General features: G+C 39.2%; 1 protein-coding gene across 2 annotated transcripts in view; it reads left to right on the top strand.

The window, feature by feature from the left end:
• The first annotated feature begins 967 nt into the window (after nt 1-967).
• Nucleotides 968-20,223, top strand: part of AASS (aminoadipate-semialdehyde synthase) — a 33,338-nt gene continuing 14,082 nt past the window's right edge. Inside the window, exons 1-15 of one of the 2 annotated variants that reach the window (XM_087969361.1) lie at nt 968-1,243; nt 2,613-2,789; nt 3,666-3,750; nt 5,206-5,273; nt 5,367-5,513; nt 7,231-7,309; nt 7,394-7,521; nt 7,894-8,042; nt 10,735-10,857; nt 11,705-11,816; nt 14,020-14,079; nt 14,189-14,256; nt 16,438-16,559; nt 18,103-18,132; nt 18,811-18,937. In XM_087969361.1, the coding sequence (XP_087825487.1) occupies nt 1,031-1,243; nt 2,613-2,789; nt 3,666-3,750; nt 5,206-5,273; nt 5,367-5,513; nt 7,231-7,309; nt 7,394-7,521; nt 7,894-8,042; nt 10,735-10,857; nt 11,705-11,816; nt 14,020-14,079; nt 14,189-14,256; nt 16,438-16,559; nt 18,103-18,132; nt 18,811-18,937 (1,688 nt within the window). In that variant the 5' untranslated portion in view covers nt 968-1,030. The remainder of the gene's footprint in view (nt 1,244-2,612; nt 2,790-3,665; nt 3,751-5,205; nt 5,274-5,366; nt 5,514-7,230; nt 7,310-7,393; nt 7,522-7,893; nt 8,043-10,734; nt 10,858-11,704; nt 11,817-14,019; nt 14,080-14,188; nt 14,257-16,437; nt 16,560-18,102; nt 18,133-18,810; nt 18,938-20,223) is intronic. The other variant, XM_026669064.2, reaches the window with a different exon arrangement.

Below are 20,223 nucleotides of genomic sequence, written 5' to 3'. Positions count from 1 at the left end.
GGTTAAATCTCTCATTCTTTAGTTTCCATCCATTATTCCTTGTCTGGCCTACAGGTGCTCTGGAAAATAGCTTGACCCCCTTCCTCCCTGTGTCAGCCCCTTAAATATTGGAACATTGCAAACCATGTCTGAAAAACCTTGCCAAGAAAACTGCAAATACACAGGTGGTCACCAAGATTTTTTTCTTTTTTAAAAAAAACAAGATTTGAAAGCACAGCCCCCCCCCCCCATGGTCTGTGGTCCTTATGGAAGAAAATTAAAATCTTGCTGTTCAGGCTGATTTGGAGCCCCGATAGGATCGCTCAAGGCTGGGAGTGGCTGATGGGTTAAAGAAAAGATCCCCATCCCTGTGTTTGCCTATCCTGTGGCTTTTTAGTCTGTTTAATTTTTCTTATTTTTTTAATTTTTTGTATTATCTTATGATGTAAGCTGCCCAGAGTCACTGTTAACAGCGGTCTGTGTGTGTGTGTGTGTGTGTGTGTGTGTGTGTGTGGAGCATATACATTTAATCAATGAATTTAAAAAATAAATAGAATTGGAATTGTGGATTGTGGATTATTATAATTTTGATCAATGTGCTTGGTAGGAACTTTTTATTCCGAATCATGAACAGTGTGAATTCTAGGGGAAGGTTAGATTGATTGGTTTGGATTTGTTTTTTGAGTTCTTTTGGAGCACCTTTGTTTGTTTGTTTTCAATTGCACGTGTGTGTTTATGGCACTTCTCCCTTTTTTGATATGTTACCTGCAAAGTCCTGTTACGATCCTGCTTAGTCAAGAAGAGGCATTTGAACAAGAGAAACGGGCTCAAAGTTGCTTGACTATTGGTAATACTAATAGCAATAATGGTAATGATAACGGCAATGTGCAATTATGCTTATCAGCTGCCTACATTTTACAGCAGATTTCTAAGGGGTCAAGATTTCTTTCTCTCTTGTTCCATTAAAATGTTGCTTCAAGAAAAATATATATATTTTTTAAATGCCGCATTTGTTTGTTGCTGCATCTTTGCCGTAGCAAGGTTTTTAATCATGCTGCAAGCGTTCAGACACACGGGGGACCAGTTCGAGAGGCACCTTTCAAGATGGCAGCATTATCATAAGTCTGTCCTGGCCATCAGGAGGGAGGATGTCAATGCCTGGGAAAGAAGAGCCCCTCTAGCACCACGCCATGTCAAGATGTTGACCAACCTGGGGTACAAAGTCCTGGTGCAACCGTCCAATCGCAGGGCCATCCATGAACAGGTATGTTTGGGCCATGGTGCTGTTTGTGTGTAACATTTTGTTTTACTCTTTTGAACAGAAGGGATACAGGAAAGGCACAGGGCAAATGAATTAAACCACCAAAGCTGTCTATACTATAGAGATAAGATTTGTGGAAAGCTAATGAAATCCTGTCATGGATGGGCTGAAATGCCGTTACTCGGGAGTAAAGCGGCTGGAGGCTTTCAGAAAAGAAAGAGGGAAGAGGCAGAGACTTTGGGAAAAGGATGTGCCTGAGATGTTAATAAACTTTTGGTCAAAAAGCAAGGCTCAGAAGAAGGAATGTAACAATAGAACGATAAGAAGAATTAGAGACAGGTAAGAGCAGCAGAGGTGAAGAAGGATGAATTTTACATTTTTAATTTTACATTTAAAATTTTACAATTTTACATTGAAGAACCTTGTTCAGAAGCTTCTGGTGTCAGGATTCTGGCAGTCACCCCCATTTAAATCATGAGTCTTGAGCCAAACTTCCAAAACTTATAAAGGATTTATTGGGAGTTAAACTGTCTCCCAATACTTGCCTAGGCACTACCTGGGTGTAGCCGACTTTGAGATACATAATTCATTGTCACCCTTGACCCTGTTTTTCCCCCCACCCTCTGGGTATATCGTAATTCATATCCTCCAATGGGACACATCCATAGCCCAGAGTCATCAGTCATGCTCTCCACTTAGAATTTTGCGTGGCAGAAACGTCAGTCACCTAGTTACTATCTTTGAAAACATTGATGGAATGCAGTTTCGGTTTGCAAGCGGCTGCACTGCTCCCCCCTCCCTTACGTTGGCAATTCTAAATAAGACAATAGAAATATAGACCTCTGGTCTAACTGAAAATCAAAAGCGTGTTTTTCCCCCTCTACAGGACTGTAGAACCACTCCACGGGGAAGCTTCTGCTGTAGCTATGCGATCCTGGAAACAGATGTGACTTAATGAGTGGCAGGCTCTGTATTGGTGGTCCTTGACGTACAGACACTTGTTTAGTGGCCGTTCAGAGTTAACAGTGGCACTGAAAAAAAAAAAGACACCGGTGCCCACGCTTAATGACTGCTGCATGGTTCACTTAACCATAGTGAGTTGCTTAACAACCATTCAGGTCATAAAAAATTTCTTTAGCATCAGAAATTCTAGTTCCAATTGTGGTTGTAAGCCAGGGACTGCCTGTATTCAGCCTTTGCTGTGTTCTAAAGTAGCTCTTCAAAATCACATCTGAAGAGTGTTCACATTTCTCTTGACCAGCATAGATATAAATTATACTCGTTCAGAACTGGCTCTAGAAAACACCTATCTACGTTTTCTGCTTTTGTTCATCTCAGCTACGTCAGTAACTTTTTCATGATCCCTTGGCAGGACTATATTAAAGCGGGAGGCATTATACAAGAAGATATTTCACAGGCTTGCCTTATTGTGGGTGTGAAGAGGCCCCCAGAAGATAAGCTAATTCCCAACAAGAACTATGCATTTTTCTCTCATACGATCAAAGCTCAAGGGGCAAATATGTCCTTGCTGGATGAGATCCTAAGCAAGGTAATACCGCACTTACGGAGAACTATTGTATGATAATACCATTATGAAATGCAAAAGAAGCAGTGTGAGAATATGTGTCAAGCATGCAATTCGCTTTCTATACTCTGACAATTATCTATAATGTGTGTTAGGAGTTTTAAAGGCAAAAGGGAGGAGAAAAATACACACACTTCCAATCTACGGTGAGCGTTTTTAGACTCTATTAATCTAAGCAGACAACATTCCCATCAGCGTGGCTTACATTTCATTACACATGCATCAAACGCTTGATTTAATTTCTTACTACGCTTAAAAGATGTTTATCTTTAATTGGCTTTACCTTCTGTTCCCGTCCATATATATTCATGAACTTTTCTTCATTCACACAGTAAATTATTAATTTTTAAGTTAGATTGGAGAGACTGAAATTGTATTTTAGGCAATTTCGAGAAATTCAAGTGGAGTAAGGGAAGGATAAGTCAAATGCAAATTTAAAAAAAAAAAATCAAGATTGTATTGAAACAAAATAGTCACTAATACTAAGAAATACCCTCTGGGGAACAAAACTGATTTTAATCATATTAATGATTTTTTTTAAAGACTACATAATATTTTGAACTCGTGAGTAAACCAAAGGCACATTTGTCTTATGCTGCTATTTCTGAAATGAAAGATATTAAGGCTGGCTTAATCTTTGATACTTGCTTCAATCCCATTTGCTCCAGCGATATACGCCTAAGATTTGTGAGGCACCCAAACCCGATATCGAAACTGAAACCATATTCACTTCTGTGAAATGTACCTGTCTCTGGATCGCGGAGACTAATGTGAGAAGCAATGCGCTGCCTGCCTGGCTTCTATGACTTGACACATGCTCCCTGCTTTTTATATTTTTAGAATATCCGGTTGATAGATTATGAGAAAATGGTGGATCACAGAGGAGTGCGAGTTGTAGCCTTTGGAAAGTGGGCTGGAGTTGCAGGTATCTGGATTGAATGTTAATATTGTGCACTTATTTTTCCAGAAGAATATTTGTGCTAGCTAGGAAACGATAGTGTAGATAAAGCGATACTTCTGTTTTGTTCATTTCATTTCATTCGTTTAGAACAGGGGTGTCAAACTCGGTTTCATTGAGGGTTAGGGTTAGGATTAGGGGGCCATTGCCGGGAGCATTGCCGGGGATGGGCGTGGCCAGGGTGGGCGTGACATGGGACTCGTGTCGGGGGCACCTGTGGTGGCCAAGTGCTAAGGCAGGATTTCCCTGAGACCCTCCCTCACTCTCATTATAATCTTCCTTCCTTCCTTCCTTCCTTCCTTCTCTTCTCTTCTCTTCTCTTCTCTTCTCTTCTCTTCTCTTCTCTTCTCTTCTCTTCTCTTCTTTTCTTCTTCTTTTCCTCCCCTCTTCCTTCTCCTTTCTTCTTCCTTCCCCTCTTTCCTTATTTTTCCTTCCTTGCTCTCTCCCCATCTTTCCTACTTTCTCTTTGTCTTTCCTCTTTCCCTTTTCTCCTTTCCTGTCCCTTCTTGCATGCTCAAATGCAAAAGGGGGAAACATTTCTCCTCTTGTTTCGTTTTTAGGTTGTTTGGATAGCCCTCTGCCAGTGAAAATGGAGCCCAGGGGGCAGCATGTGTGGCCCTCCGTGCCCCATTTTCAGCCTGGATGGCCTCCTGCAACCCTCTGCCAGCGAAAATGGAGCATGCGGGGGAGGGAGGGGTGGCCCTCCTGATCTCCGTTTTCACTGGCAGAGGGCTGCAGAAGGCTGTCGCAGCCCCCTTGAGCTCCATTTTCACTAGCAGAGGCACTCAGGCTGGTCCTTTGCTGTTCCCAGGCCAGCCGCATGGGCCAGATCTATGCATCCCCCAGGTCTTGAATTTGACACCCTTGATTTAGAACGTCTTTAAGTTTGGGCAATATATTGCACTCTTACCTTATCACACGTCAGGCTATTTGCATAGCTCAGTTTCATTTGGGGGAGTTTCATTTGTAATCTGCCTGGTCGATACTCATCCTGCCTGTTCCCATTAAAACAAAAACTAGAATGCAATGCCTCACTCAGGGGTGGATGGCCCACATTATCTAATCAGTAGGATAAGTCATAGATTATCTTATCCACTATTTATTTGGATAGGAGATTGCATTTGTATGTAGGATCTGGTCTGGCTCATTTTTTAGATAAGAACAGATAGCAACTTTCTCCAGTTGGGAATCTTTCAAACGCCGTAGGTTAGAGTTCCCTCATTCCTAGTAATTTATTTGATAAAGGTAGGAAGGGATTTTTTACTTCTAAGCTTCAGAACTGACCCGTTTTGGAAAGGAGGATGATATATTTTTTGATATATAAGCTATTTCAATCGTGTTTCAATTGATATTTTTGTTTTGTTTTGGCAACGTGATTGCATCGTTTGATTAATAACTGTATAAATTGCAATTCTCATCCAGGCATGATCAATATTTTACATGGAATGGGATTACGTTTTCTTGCTTTGGGACATCATACTCCATTCATGGTAAGACCAAGCTGCCAGCCAAATGTTGGATTACAGGCATTTTTAACCTTTCTGAAAGTGTTGCCGACAACAGTGTTTTGTCTTTGGTTTCAGCATATTGGTATGGCCCATAATTATAGAAATAGCAGCCAGGCTGTTCAAGCAGTTCGGGATGCTGGCTATGAAATTTCCTTAGGATTGATGCCGAAATCTATTGGGCCTCTCACATTTGTGTTTACAGGAACTGGCAACGTCTCTAAGGTATGACACATTTGAAATATGCTGCATTAATACATTTTCTCACTGAAACTATAAGCTATTATCTATATCAGGGTAATAAATAGCTTTTAGAAGTACATAATGCCTATCTACTTTATAATTACTCAGTGCAGTAATGTGATTGCCCCAGGTGGCAGGTAGAACAGGGCGTTGCCCTGATGTCAAAGTGGGAAACTCCTGGTTTTCATTCCCGATGCTTTGCTCCTACTTTTTTCTCTTGGCCCCAGGGCCAAATGTCACTGAATTTCTCTTATTGTTGTAAGTTGTCCTGATAGTCAAATATGCTAGTGGTTTTCACTGTGTTTTCTATGGAACCACAGTTCATGAGAACTGGAGGAGTTTTACCAAAGACTTAAGTGCAAATTGTTTGTCTCTCCTCCCTCTCTCCTTCCCTCCCTCCCTCCCTCTCTCTTTCACACATACTACCCTTTACAACAATACGGCCTCCCCCAATAGGAAGTCCCAGCATGTTTTATAGGCATGAAATGAAATTAAGCCCCTCTCCCCAAATTAAGGCCTATATTAAAACATGTGAAATGGGGGGGAATGGTGGGGGGGCTTGCCGTTAGGAAGTACTTTTGTTGCACACCCGGATATGGTGCTGCCTGCCTTGACCCCAATACGAAGTGCCCCACCAATGCCGAGTTCAACATCCAAGCCATCGCTGCCCGCCCGCCTGCCCGAAGATGCAAGGGGGGGGGGGGAATTAAGTCACCTCCGAAAAGACGGCCTAGCCATTTTTTCGGGGCTCAAAAAAAAAAAAAAAAGACCCGGCCTTATTATATGAGAAACACGGTAGACGTTTTAAAAAACTTAACACACTCACAGCTTTATGGGCCAAAAAGTATGAATACTCCTACAGTAGTCAGAAAGGTACATTAGGAATCAAATAGGAAATTTAATTTAAAAAGTTGATATTAGTCAGTAAGGTTTTTTTAATGTTTTGTGGAAAGAAAGTAAGGGCAAAATAGCTGTATTTTACTTTGTATTAAATTTATATGCCACCCATCTCATTATAAAGCTCCCACAACACACCTTTTTCTCCTTAGCTACCTCTTTTTTTTTCTTCCAAAGGTAGGTAGATGAAAATGGCTACAAAAGTTTAGTCATATTAAAACTAACTATATCTCACACTGGAATCGTGTATACTCCTTGGTAGAATCTACAGGATTTTAGACTTTCTCAGATCTCCTCACAGGATTCCTAGGCCGAAAGCAGATATTTTGCCCCTTAAAGTCAGAGTTTGAAATAGCATGGGGAAACATGCTCTTGTGGTCCAGGGTCGGTCTCTGTAATATCTACCTTAGATGAGCTTTGGATTCAGTAGTAGGGTCTACAGGGAGCAAGAAATGAGAGCAAGGATTTAGAAGGAGGAACTGGCAATCTAAAGTCAGGTAGGACTTGAATGGCATTTTCCTTGGCCAATTGGAGCATCATACCATTATCGGCTCAGCATATTGACTCTCTATAAAGCAGAGGTCTCCAAACTTGACAACTTTAAGACTTGTGGACTTCAACTCCCAGAATTCTCCAGCCAGCATATGCTGGCTGGAGAATTCTGGGAGTTGAAGTCCACAAGTCTTAAAGTTGCCAAGTTTGGGGACCCCTGCTATAAAGTATAGTATGCAGAGATCTCTAGTATAAATATTATTTCCCACTGCCTTGCGTTATTTCTAAAATCTTATATTTTTATCTGCAGGGCGCCCAGGAAATGTTCAATGCTCTCCCTTGTGAGTTTGTGGAACCCCATGAATTGAAGGAGGTCTCTAGAAGTGGAGGTACTACTAAATCAAATCATACGTGCATTAGAAATTTGCGGTATCCGGTGTCTTCTGTCTGATTTACTGCCTGTTTCATCACAGACCTTAGAAAAGTGTATGGAACAGTGCTAAGTCGACATCAACATCTTGTAAGGAAAACTGATGGGGTATATGATCCAGTAGAATATGACAAGCATCCAGAGCTCTATACATCACGGTTTAACAATGATGTAAGTAGGACCTCTGATCTTTCCCAGGTTAGGAGCTCCTTGTTCTTTGAAATTCACCATAGATTGTGAAACTCCTGCCCTCTAGTCATCAAGCACTTGTCTGAAATTCATGCTAGTAATTCTTGGCAAGGTATCCTACCTGAACAAAGCCCCCTCCCTTTTTTTTCTTTTGGATCCTTCAACTCTTGATTACCTAAACCTACTTCTGAAAAGCCCAACATTGATCACCTGTTATCAGGGCAGCCTGTTTCGCCCCCAAATCTTTGGATGTCAAAATAAGTGCGAGTTGATGGAAACAGCCATTCAAGGTAATTAATTTAACGCATGCAATGGATATCACGGGGAATAAGTAAAATACAGTTTCATTGACAGATTGCGCCCTATGCTACCTGCGTGATAAATGGAATCTACTGGGAGCAGAAGACCCCACGCTTGCTAAGCAGACAGGATGCACGGAAGCTTTTGACTCCCCTCCAGCCGTCTCCCGCCGCTACAGAGGGCTGCCCTGAATTGCCACACAAGTAAGATGTTTTAACCATGACGTGATCTGAAAACAACCAGCTCACAGTGGAATGGATGAACCGGACTTAGAGCCTGTGGAGCTTGACTGGCACTGGGGGAAAAAAACAAAAAGCTGGAAAAACATTGGAGAAGGAATGCTCTTTAATCTCCCCTTTGCTTTTGTGATTCCCTATGCCACTTTAACATTTACTCCAGAAGATGCTGACATTTGGGAACATGATGAGAGCTGGTGCTGTAGGTTTGCAGGACAGATGATGATTGGAGAATTGGCCCTAATATATCCAAAATAGCCAGATGCCAAAATGATCTTCTTCAGCTACTATCTTCATCATTCCCATTATTAGTCATACAGGTTAGGCTGGCAGTTAGAGTAATAAGTGACAAGTAATTTATCTCGTTGCTAGTTAAATATCTCTCTCCTGTCCAATTATTAGATAATTAGACTACATAGTAATAAAATAGCTTTCCCCAATTGATAGGAAGAATATTAAAAGGCAACTAATATAGGGCAAATATCATTTAAAACTTGCTAGGGCAAGCGAGATAGTTTAAAAAATTGCATATCATTTGGATGAAGATTCCTTTGCCTGTTGATACGTATATAACATTGAGGGATTCCTTGCCAATCTGAACATACAGTATTAAAATCGGGTGGGATTCAAATTTTTTAACTACCGGTTCTGTGGGCATTGCTAGGTGGGCATGGCCATGTGACTGGGTGGGCATGGCTTTTTTTTTTGCAGCAACCCCCCCCCCCCCCATTTTTTGCCTCCTGGGCCTCAGGGAAGCCTCCTGAGGGGTCGTTTTTGCTCCCAGGAAGACAAAAAATGGAGCATGGGGGGCCCGTGCAACACCTCCCCCCACCCCTTTTTGCCTCCTGGGCCTCAGGGAAACCACCTGGGCGAAGCAGTAAGACAGTGAGTGGGATTCCGGCACACCTGATCATCGGGAGGGGAAAAAAGAAAGAAATACCTTAAGGCAGGGGTCCCCAACCACCGGTCCGTGGACCGGTACCGGTCCGTGGAACATTTCCTACCGGGCCGCCGGTTTGCTGGGCGCCGCCATCTTGTTTGACGAGAAAGTGCTTCCGGGTGAGCTTTTCAGGTTGGAAAGCGGTGTTTGGGTGCTGAAGGAATCCTTGCGCCTTAGTTTCATCGAAGGGGGGGCTTCGAACAAAACTAAGGCGCGAGGATTCTTTCAGCACCAAGGCAAGGCGAGCCGAGCGACCGTCCCGAAGCGAAGCCCATCGACAAAGGTACAAAGGAGGAGTTGAAGGTGGCAGGAGAAGCGGGGACGGCTGGCTGGCCGGTCGCTCGGCTCGCCTTGCCTTGTCATGCGTGCTGATGCCGGTACTGGGCCGCGGATCATTTTGTGATGCCGGTACCGGGCCGTGGCACAAAAAAGGTTGGGGGCCACTGCCTTAAGGAGTGACTGGGTGGGGGAGAACGCAGTAAGTGATGTCGGGCATGTGCGCAAATGTCGTACATGCATGATAAGGACTGACTGGGAGGGAAGGGGAGGGCAGAGAGGGGCAAGGGCATGATTTGCCAGTTCTCCAAACTGCGCAGAATCATAACAACCGGTTCTACAGAACCGGTAGAATCCCACTCCTGGTTAAAATCCTTATAAATAGCATGTTTTCAAATTATGTCAAGGTTTATAGACCAATAGTTTGAGTTTGAATATAGGCCGTATCAACTCTAAAAAGGGACGCATTTAATTCCAATGATCAGGGTTTTCTGGGAAAGATCCCGGAATTACATTTCTAATGAATAAGTCTGTACCAAAGACCCAGTTGACTAAATTGGCATCCTTCTAGTCTATTCTTACCAATGCAGTAACTTTTCTGTTATTGCTAATAATAATGATTTTTTTTTTTCTACTGAGTTCACGTATGCCTATGGATTCAGCTGCACTTCTCTATCTTGTGTAGGTAACCTGGTGACTTGAAATAGTGTGGATTTATACTGTACAGTCTTTTGCCACTAGCCATGGTGATTGATACTGGTAAAAATGAATCCAAAATATTGGGATGACAACAATGATCTATCTCTGCCTTTTATGACCTACTATGCATGGTTATTACGTTATGATTTCATTAATTTTAGGCATGTCACATTCGACAGTCTTGATTTGAAACGTATCTTTAAAAATACCAAAATAAATAGGAAAAAATATTCATTCTACTAGACTTATGTCTAAACCTTACCTGGTGACGAGTATTGTGTTAGCATTCTTCTCCACTGCTTTCATTCCTTTTTAATAAAATTGTACCTTGGAATGGTAATGCTTCTCAAGTTTCCAGTTTTATTGTTTTTTTATAATTAATGACAATCTTGCTGAGATGAATGTAGTTAAATCAATCTCACTATATAAGGTATAATAATAATGTAAAAATAATATATATAATATATAATAATAATATAATATATAATAATAATAATAATAATAATAATAATAATATAATAATGTTGAACACACAGAGAGACAAAGGAAGCTCCAGAACTATTCCTAATTTGGGTCATTGTCCAATTAGAACATGGTTAGAAGCTGGATATTCAGAAATACAAATCTCATAATTTATGAAGATAGCATTTTTTCCCACTTAAATCTATCCATAATGACATTTCATTCATTATTCTGAGGGATATTTTTGTCAATGGATTATTATTCTGTTTTAATCAATTCTAGACTTGTTGCAATATGTGACATCTCAGCGGACACTGAAGGATCTATAGAATTTATGACAGAATGTACAACAATTGATAGTCCATTCTGTATGTATGATGCTGACCAGCATATTAATCATGACAGGTAAGAGATTTTATTTTTACATTTGTACTGGGTTGCTTTTGAATTGAGAATTCAGGGCTTTTTTTTTGTTTTTGTTTTTTAATATGGTTTTGCAATCCTTTACTTAACTAGGATGAATGTTATCCACCATAAGGGATGCCAAGATAATTTAGTTTAAGGAATTTCTGGAAATAAAAGTTTCCTTCTTAACTACCCATTTCTTGGCAGTTATTTGTAAATGAGCTCTTTCTCAAACCCTTCTGGCAGGGCAAGGGTTCTCTTTAAACAGTGTGCAAAAATTAATCAGACTTTTTGAAAGAGAAGTGGAAATCTTATTCTGTGTACTATTTACTTTAAGATCCAAGCCAGATTTGGGAAGTAGGTTACGTTCCCTAGCATTCCCTAAACCAGGGGTGTCAAACTCAAGGCCCTCAGGCTGGATCCGGTCCACAGGGTGCTTAGATCTGGCCCACGGAGCCACCCTGGAAACAGTGAAGGGCTGACCCATGGTGCCTCTGCCAGCATAAAAGGAGCTCAGGAGGGCCACAGGTGACCCTCCTAAGCTCTGTTTTTGCTGTCAGGGGTTTGCAGCCAAAAACAGAGCTTGAGAGCTTGTTTTCTTTGGCAAAAGTGCTCACGCCACCACAGGCATCCCCGACAGGAGGGATATTGGGCTGGCCATGCCCCTCCAAGGTCAAACACAACCCTGATATGGCCCTCAATGAAATCAAGTTTGATACCCCTGCCCTAGACCCTACCTGATAGGTGGCCTCCTCCATCTTAAGAGACAGTTCAACTCTTCCCCAATTCCATTCGTGGCATCTTTTTGACTGTTCCTTACATGGAATGAAATGTCTATCTCTTCCAGTGTAGAGGGACTTGGGATTTTGATGTGTTCTATTGATAACCTACCAGCTCAGCTTCCAATAGAGTCAACAGAATGTTTTGGAGACATGCTGTTCCCCTATATTGAAGAAATGGTAAGTAGAGGATGCACCCTTTGATCTATTCTAACTAAAAGAAATCTGCTGTAAAATGTATCAGGCTTTCATGAAATGATTTCTAGATACTCTTTTTTTCATCTTGCTAAAGTTTAATCTTTTCAGATGGTTTAATATTTTCAAATATTGTTGGACAGCTTTTCTTCCTTCCTCTGCTCAACATTGTTTGAGAGAAATTCTTCATGTGGGGATAAAAATGTAGGAGATGAATGTTGCATACATATAGTATATCATCTAGGATCCATTTCATTAAAGTTGTCTTCCTACCTAAATTATGATAGTTCTTTTCTGGATATGTTTCATCTATGCTAATTTGGGCAGGTCTTCAAAAGGTGGTTAGTGGAACTTTTTTTAAAAAAATAAATGCAATGGATAATATTGTACTATAGCCCAATCTGATTGGCTATGTGGTATATCATGATATCATTACATTTGTGATATTTAAAGTGGAAAATGGACATTATTGGATTGAAAAACAAACAAATAGGCTTTAAATAGTTATGGTAAAACCAGTGAAAACCTCCAATGGAGTGGTTACAAAATTTAATACAGCTTTAATTTGCACTGAAAACGTATTTTGGGTAGAGTTGGGTAAAGGAATAACTCTATTTTAGAGTACTTGGTGATCTCTGAACTTGGTTGTTTGCTTTTTATTACCTGAATAGGTAACATTATTGGAGGTAGTGAGTATACTGTTTGTTCCCTATTTATATATATAGTAGCTCAAGTGTTGTTAGGAATGTGGTTTTTTCCTTGGAAGTTTTTGATTAGGATATTGGGTTTTTTTTTTGCTAGATTTTGTCTGCTTATCTGAGTTTTGGTTGCTGGAGTGGAATGTGGTCTTTTTGTTTCCTTCTTAGCTTTTTTAATTGCCTCTTTTGAATGGTGTGCCACGCTTACATCACAAAGGTGCAGCAATGCTTTTGACATTTGACAAAAGCCTCCAATCCTATGGATGCCTCGGGGAACTATGGTTAACCTGATTTTATTTTTATCTTTATTGATTCACCCAATAAAACCATTTTCTAACATATAAATAAAGGTGAGGAAAGATTTGTGTCTGACAAATGTTATCTGGCAGGGACATGTCTATTGCGGTGGTTTTCTAGATACTAGACTGCAATTCTATAGCTTTGTGTGACATGAAAACAATGAACTAAATATATAGCAGCATTATTGACTGTTTTGAGGATAGGATGGTTCAAAATAGCTACTAAAAATAAATATATGTTAAATATCAAATTTTAATCAATTTGGATTCTGAATACATTTTTACAATGGAGACACCAGTGACTGAATTTGGGATAATCTCATATAAGGCTATGCTCTTCTGTTGGCTAGAAATAGATTTCAAGTGTTTTCATAGCACATCAAAAGTATTTTATGATGCTTCCAGTGCAAGTTATTCCTTTGATATAAGGAATTACTCAAATATATTAGGACTACAACATTCACAGTCATTGGTGTGATATCTGTTTGCCTATCCCTATTTTAAACAATGCTTCTGTAAAATCCAGTTGTTAAGCTGGTTTCTTATAGTTTCCTGAATTGTTCTTTTGTGTTGTGATATGAAAATTTATATGTGTTAAATGTAGTTCCTTTCCAAATCTTACTCAAGAACAAAAAGAATAATATTTTATATTACTTTCTAAGAATCATAGTTCTTGCGTCTCTTGCCTTCTAGATAAAAATTGTAATTAGGGAATGTACAAAAAGACATGTCTTATAGATTTGGCTTTTTGTTTGTATTTTGTTCTTTTCTTCCTGCCTTCCAGCTTTTATATGTGTTGCAGATCAGGCAACCTGTGGATAAAAAGTTGGAACTGGTTCTTGATTTCCTCTTTAGAAAATTGTATATATATATATATATATATATTATAGTCTGTGGTATAAAAATATATTGTGCTTGTATCCTTCTCACCTCAGTGGTGTTAATATTAAGTGAAAATGTGGAGAAGTTTAATCCTAGAAAAGTTTTAATTGCCAATTAACGTTCCTGAAAATTTCTCATTTTCAAAATAATGTGGCTACTATGCAGCCAGCCTTTTCATTTGAGTTTCTGTCTTGACAGTTTTAATATTTTTTTCCCAAGGTTTTCTTATCTGTCCAACATAATTACATATCTGAGGGTGTGTGTCTATATAAAAGCAAGTATTCTAACAGAAAACCTTGCTCTCCACAGCTCCTCTCTGATGCTTCAGAGCCCCTGGAAAGCCAGAATTATTCACCTGTAGTTAGAGATGTAAGTCTTACAAATCAATTGTCCTTCTTCCACACGCTTTAAAAAGGAAATCTGGCATGCCAAGGTCAAATGTAAAAAGAGTAATGACGTCTTTCTTATACTTTTCTAGGCAGTGATTACATCCAATGGTTCACTGACTGATAAGTATAAATATATCCAGAAACTAAGGGAGAACAGGTAATACACAGGGTACTTTTTTCCCTCTTCAGAATATATTCATCTCAGGTGTAATGCTATGTGTGTATACTAATATGAATGTTTTGCTTTATGAGGTTAACATAGCAATCACAACGTGTCTATGTAAAGCAGGGGTCTCCAAACTTGGCAACTTTAAGGCTTGTGGACTTCAACTCCCAGAATTCCCCAGCCAGCAAAGCTTAAAGTCTTAAAGTTGCCAAGTTTGGGGACCCCTGATGTAAAGTCATGCAAAAACAAAAGGAGCAAATATGGACCATTCATATTAGTGTTACAACTAATGATTAGATATTTGTGATTCTTTGGAAAAAATGTCCAAAGTTTACTTTTAAATCTGATCATCTTGGACTACAGCCACTGAAATGCGCGATATATAAAGATTCACTTGAAGGTGACATTGGCCTTGATTTGAAGGATTCATTTGAAAGCAATTCAATTTAGTGCAGAATTCAATTGATATAATAAAGTGGTTTTTGCACTTTGTTATTTTGGGGACATGCAGACAACACACACATACACACACACGTATGCATGTCTTTTGTGCCCTGATCAATGCACACTTGAGGACTTTATGGCAGTATAATAGAAACCAATTAATATTGCTAGTTTCTGGGCAAGATCTGTTTAACTTGTACATATTTTAATCTTGTATTTTATATTTTAAATTTTATGTTGTATACCAGTGATGGCTAACCTTTTCCACGCCACGTACCAAAAAGGTATGCCCATGGTGCAATGTGTGCATGACCCCCCCCCCCTGTGTATGCGCACGCATTTCCCACGCACAAGTCTTCCACGCATGTGTGGCAGATACCCGACAATCAGCTGGCTGTTGGGGGGCGTGCACACATGCACAGTGTGACTCTTCTGGGCGATCTCTCATGTGCTGGCAGAAATGGCTATGTGTGCTACTTCCCGCACATGTGCCACAGGTTCGCCATCACGGTTGTATACTCTGTGTTATTTTAATTGTGATGCTTCTGATACAATTAAAAAAATAATGAAGTGGCCTTATGTAACATAAATTCTGAAAGGGTTACATTTTTTCCCCGTTAGCTTTGGAAAACACGATGTTGGTTCCCACCTTTATTGCACATTCGGAGTGTATATTTAACATTTAGCAAGATGCCAAGGATCACAGTGGGAGAAGTAATGATGGAAAATAGATGAAAAATTTTCATCTTTCCCCCCTTGGGTTTTTGGAGGGATTTCATTTCTTCTTTGTTTTAAAATGTATGTCAGTCATGTTTTAAGACTTAGGCTGTATTTCTGTGTGTTTCCCATCACACAATTCAGAAAAAAACATGTTACCATTTTTAGCAATTTTGGACAGAGAACCTTCTAGAGATTGTGATAGTTGAGGCTTGTTTTAATCTCTTAAAATGATTCTATTTCTCTTCTGAATTGTTTCTTTCAGTACCCCACCCAGAGAGAGGGAGGGGCTTCCATGTTGTATAAGGGGAGATAACCTCTAGTTTTGCATTGATTATAGTAGCGCCTAGAGCAGGGTTGTGCAGTTTGGATGTCACTTAAGAGTTCTTTTGGAAAGATTTCCATCAATATCATACAGCCCTGGGTTTTTTGTTGTACACTTCTGGCCTCAGACAATACATTTAATGCTGCCATTATAGTCTCTGTAAATTTTGGGTTGTCGCAAGATGAGTTGTCCTGATGTAGTTTGGGATGATGTAGTAAAGTTGTGGGATTGAACCCTATTGTCTATTTATTATTATTCCTCCTTTTGTGAATGAATTCAAACTGGCTAGCTAAATGATTCTTACATCTATATTTAAACGAGTCTCACTGATCAACAGAGCAATGGCTATAATTTCTTGGGCTGCATTTAATATGTGTTGATATTATTACGGCAGCAGAAATATATATTGATTTCACTGTAACCTTTTAAGTGTAAAGCTACTGCTAGTGTTAGTAGAGCCATAGAAACAGGGGCCTAGGGATAGAGGCATACATTCGCGCATTATTAAACTGACCATTTTTCACAATCAAATGCAATATTGAAAATGTTTTTGTATGGGTTGAAGTTAAATGAGCTCTGAAGGAACAAAACCCCAGTAATCAAAAGTTTTAAAAGCTAATTTATAATGTTAACAATTTTCATGCTTATTTTATTGATACTCACTTTTCATTGTATATTTGTTGTAGGGAATATATGCTATCCCTGACCATGGATAAGAAGAAGAAGGTTTTAATACTTGGATCTGGATATGTTTCTGAGCCTGTAATAGAATATCTTACAAGAGACCCCAATGTTGAAATAACAGCAGGTTTGTAAGTAAGGTTATAACCCTAAACCTCAGCATTTATTTGAGAAAGATTGTTTTTTTGTTCCTTCTGTTTGTTCTTGGCTGGGGTATAGGTAGTCCTTACTTTATGACCACAATTGGGACCAGAATTTCCATTGTTCAAGCAAGTCAGTTGTTAAGAGTCACACCCAATTTTACAATTGTTTTTTTTTTTTGTCATGGTTGTTAAGTTAGTCAGGCTGTTGTTCTGGCTTCCCCCATTGACTTTGCTTGCTGGAAGACAACTGGGAAAGTTGCAAACGGTGATCTCGTGACGCTGGGACACTGTAACCAATGCTGGTTGCCAAGTACCAAAATTGTTTTTTTGCCTGATCATGGAGATACTGCAATGGTTGCAAATAGCACTTAGACTTATATACTGCTTTACAGTGCTTTTACAGCCCTGTCTAAGTGGTTTACAGAGTCAGCATGTTGCCCCTAACAATCTGGGTCCTCATTTTACCGACCTCGGAAGGTTGGAAGGCCGAGCAAACCTTGAGCTGGGTGAGATTCAAACTGCCAAATTACAGGCAGTCAGCAGAAGTAGCCTGCAGTACTGCATTCTAACCACTGCCACCGTGGCTCTTACAAGTGCAAGGGCTTGTCATAAGTCACTTTTTCAGTGCCCTTTGAATGATCACTAAACAAATGGTTGTAACTCATGGACTGTGCAGGCTCTGTGCAGGCTCTGCAGGACTATGCAGATTCTACTTGCAAGAAGGGCATCACTCTTACAGAGGCATCCTACCATGAAAACATTTTAACATTAAATCTTATGAAAACAACTACCCTTATTAATTTTGGAATTACATCAAGGAATGGGTAAAAGCAGAAGAAGGCAAGCCTGTGTTTCAGTGCCATGGGGTTCTGTACATCTTCAGGCCTGCATGTGTGAATAGTTGCTTTGCTCTTCCTCAGTGCCTGTTTTTTTATTATTATGTGGTGGGCTTTTAAAAATCCTAATATGGAAGCTGCCTAGAGTTGCTTCTATGACTGAGGTTTATAGATGTTTATAAATAAATAAAAAACCACCTCTGAAATACTTACCCTAAGATGGAAATAAATCCAATATACCTGTGTGCATTGATATTTGTAATGTGCTGCTAGATCTTCTTCCTGAAATATGCTGTGTTTCTTTGGAATTAACTTTTCCAATACTGGCATTAGCATCTCTGTATTATTATTATTTAATTGCAGAATTGAGATTTGGATGGAATCTTGGTCCTTAATTTTTAAAATTTTGTTCAGTTGATGTTGTCAACATCTCTCCATCCATGATAAAATTGTAGGGTGGGGTGGTTTTTTTGTTTTTTGTTTTGCTTTATTTAGTGGAAGATACAGAGTCTTATGGCACTTGCTAGCAAGTTGAGTTAAAATTCACCTGGCTGCTTACGGTGTCACCCACATTAAATCTCTGCCTGGTGGAGAATGTGGGAGTAGTTGACCTGAATGGCTTAGAATGACTAAGCCGTCATTTCATTATTTTCATTTGTTGATACTCTTGATTTCTTTCCCCTTCAAACAGTTTCTTCGGTGAGCCTTTGTCCTAGAACAGGTACTGCTTTGCCTGCATGGATTAGCTTAGTTTTAGCTAAATATTGATCAGAACTCCTCCTCCTGTTCTTGCCACTATCTACCACAACATGGTTTTAGAGAACATTCACTTTTCGGTCACGATTCTACAGATAATATTTTTCAAGCAATAAGCCTTGTTTGTTGAAGTTTTATTGCTCTAATCCATTTGATACCCCGTTCTCCTTTCGTCTCAAAATGCTGCCTCCCAGAAACCATTGCTTCATAATGGTTCATAACAGCCCCCTCATAATGGCTGCTTCAGAAACCATTGCAAATCACGGAAGTTTATTACACCTATTTTATTGCCTACGAAAAATAATTTTGCCGACTTGTGATGGCTAAGGTACTAAAAAAAAAAAATCCCATTATTGGTTTACACGACCAGTTGGACTTTATATCTCACAGATAATCCCCTTCTTTTCTGGATGGTTCAGCAAGCTATGCCTAATCCGATAAGGATGTGAAACTTTCTGACGTTGTTTCAGTGGAGGAGGAGTGCATGAGAAAAAGGTTTTCCTGATCTCATCCTGCTAACGCTAAGCTACGATTCTGGTTCTGGTTTTGAGAGGCAGCGTACTTGTCAAGTCCAAGATAATATACAGGTTAAAAATTCTGTGGGAGCCAGTCTTTTTCATCTATCATTTGCACTCTCCAATAGCCTCTATCATGAAGACTCAGCTTGAGCAGTTGTCCAAGAAATACAGTAATGTTGTTCCCATCGTTATGAACATCACAGAAGACGACAGATTATCATCATTGGTGAAGAAGCATAATCTTGTTATTAGGTCAGTATTTGAACATCAATTTCAGAAAGTGAAAACAAACTGTTCGAGAATAAGGCTTGATAATTTAAGCATCTGATTCCTAGCAGTCACCCAGGTTGGAATTTTATTTATTGAAACCTTTTAGGTGTTTACCGCCAAGCCTATCTTTAGATAACATTAGCATTAAACAATAAAAATGAAATATAATGGTAAAATGATCACAAAAATAAAGTCTAAATGTATATGTTCATATCTCTCATAAGTATACCCTGATGAAATATAGGGAAATTCACCAAAGATTATATGATAATACATTTGGTCTTATATCGATGTTGCCTTTTCTATTATTATTTAAAACTTGTTTTTGTTTTTTTTTACTAAGGACATGCTCCAAGCTAATTGAAACATACAATATATTTTCTGGTTCAGGTATTTTTTCCCAAAGAACTGAGGATTATATATGCTAATTTCCCCCAATTTGGTGTTTCTATGGAGTTTGATGGAAGATCATAATCTGGAACAGCACAGTTTGAGAAAAAATGAGATGTAAACTCCCTTCCTCCCTCCCCCCCCATTTTATTCTTAACAACATCTTTGTGAGAGAAGAAGGATAGTAACTGGCTCATGTTCACTCACTGATATTATTTATTTATTTTATTTATGTATTAAAAATGTACTGTATGGCTGTACATCTGAAGCAAATAACTGGATGGAAACAATAAAAACCAATATAAAACAACAAAGATATAATAAAAAGAGACAAAATAAATACAAAAGCTGAAGCATCTTAGGCATAATTAAAAATCCCAATGCCTCTACACTATATCACGTCCCGCTAACAACTCTGCGTTTTTGCTATTTTAAACCCAATTTATTCCATTTCAAATTTGTCATAGTAACCGAAGAAGTTCATAATTCTGATTTCAGTGGACTATGTAGAATTAAAGAAGTATGTTTTTCTATGTATGGGTGTGTGAGTATCCATAACAAGAATGTGGGTGTGTGAGTACTGGTGAAACATGCACACACACACACACACACACACACAAGAAAGCTCATCTAGCAAGAATTAAATGCATTAATTGCCTCACCTTTAATTAAGTATTGGTCCATTTGAGTTAGCACTGACAACTAATGATTTCCCATAATGATTAAACAGAAAGAGGGACAGACATAGATCTTCTACCTGCAAACTTTAATGAGAGATTCCAGAGTTAAACCTGGACCATTACATATATAGCATGTGCCCTAGCCCTCTCAAAATTTCATTTAGCAATTTTTATATGTTGTTGCAAAAATGCTGCTTG

The sequence above is a fragment of the Notechis scutatus genome, chromosome 6, assembly GCF_049901735.1.
Source record: "Notechis scutatus isolate UNSWTSFEM ecotype Mainland chromosome 6, rNotScu1.2, whole genome shotgun sequence".
In the NCBI taxonomy this organism is placed as follows: Eukaryota; Metazoa; Chordata; class Lepidosauria; order Squamata; family Elapidae; genus Notechis; species Notechis scutatus.
This window is presented reverse-complemented; position numbering and strand designations above follow the sequence as displayed.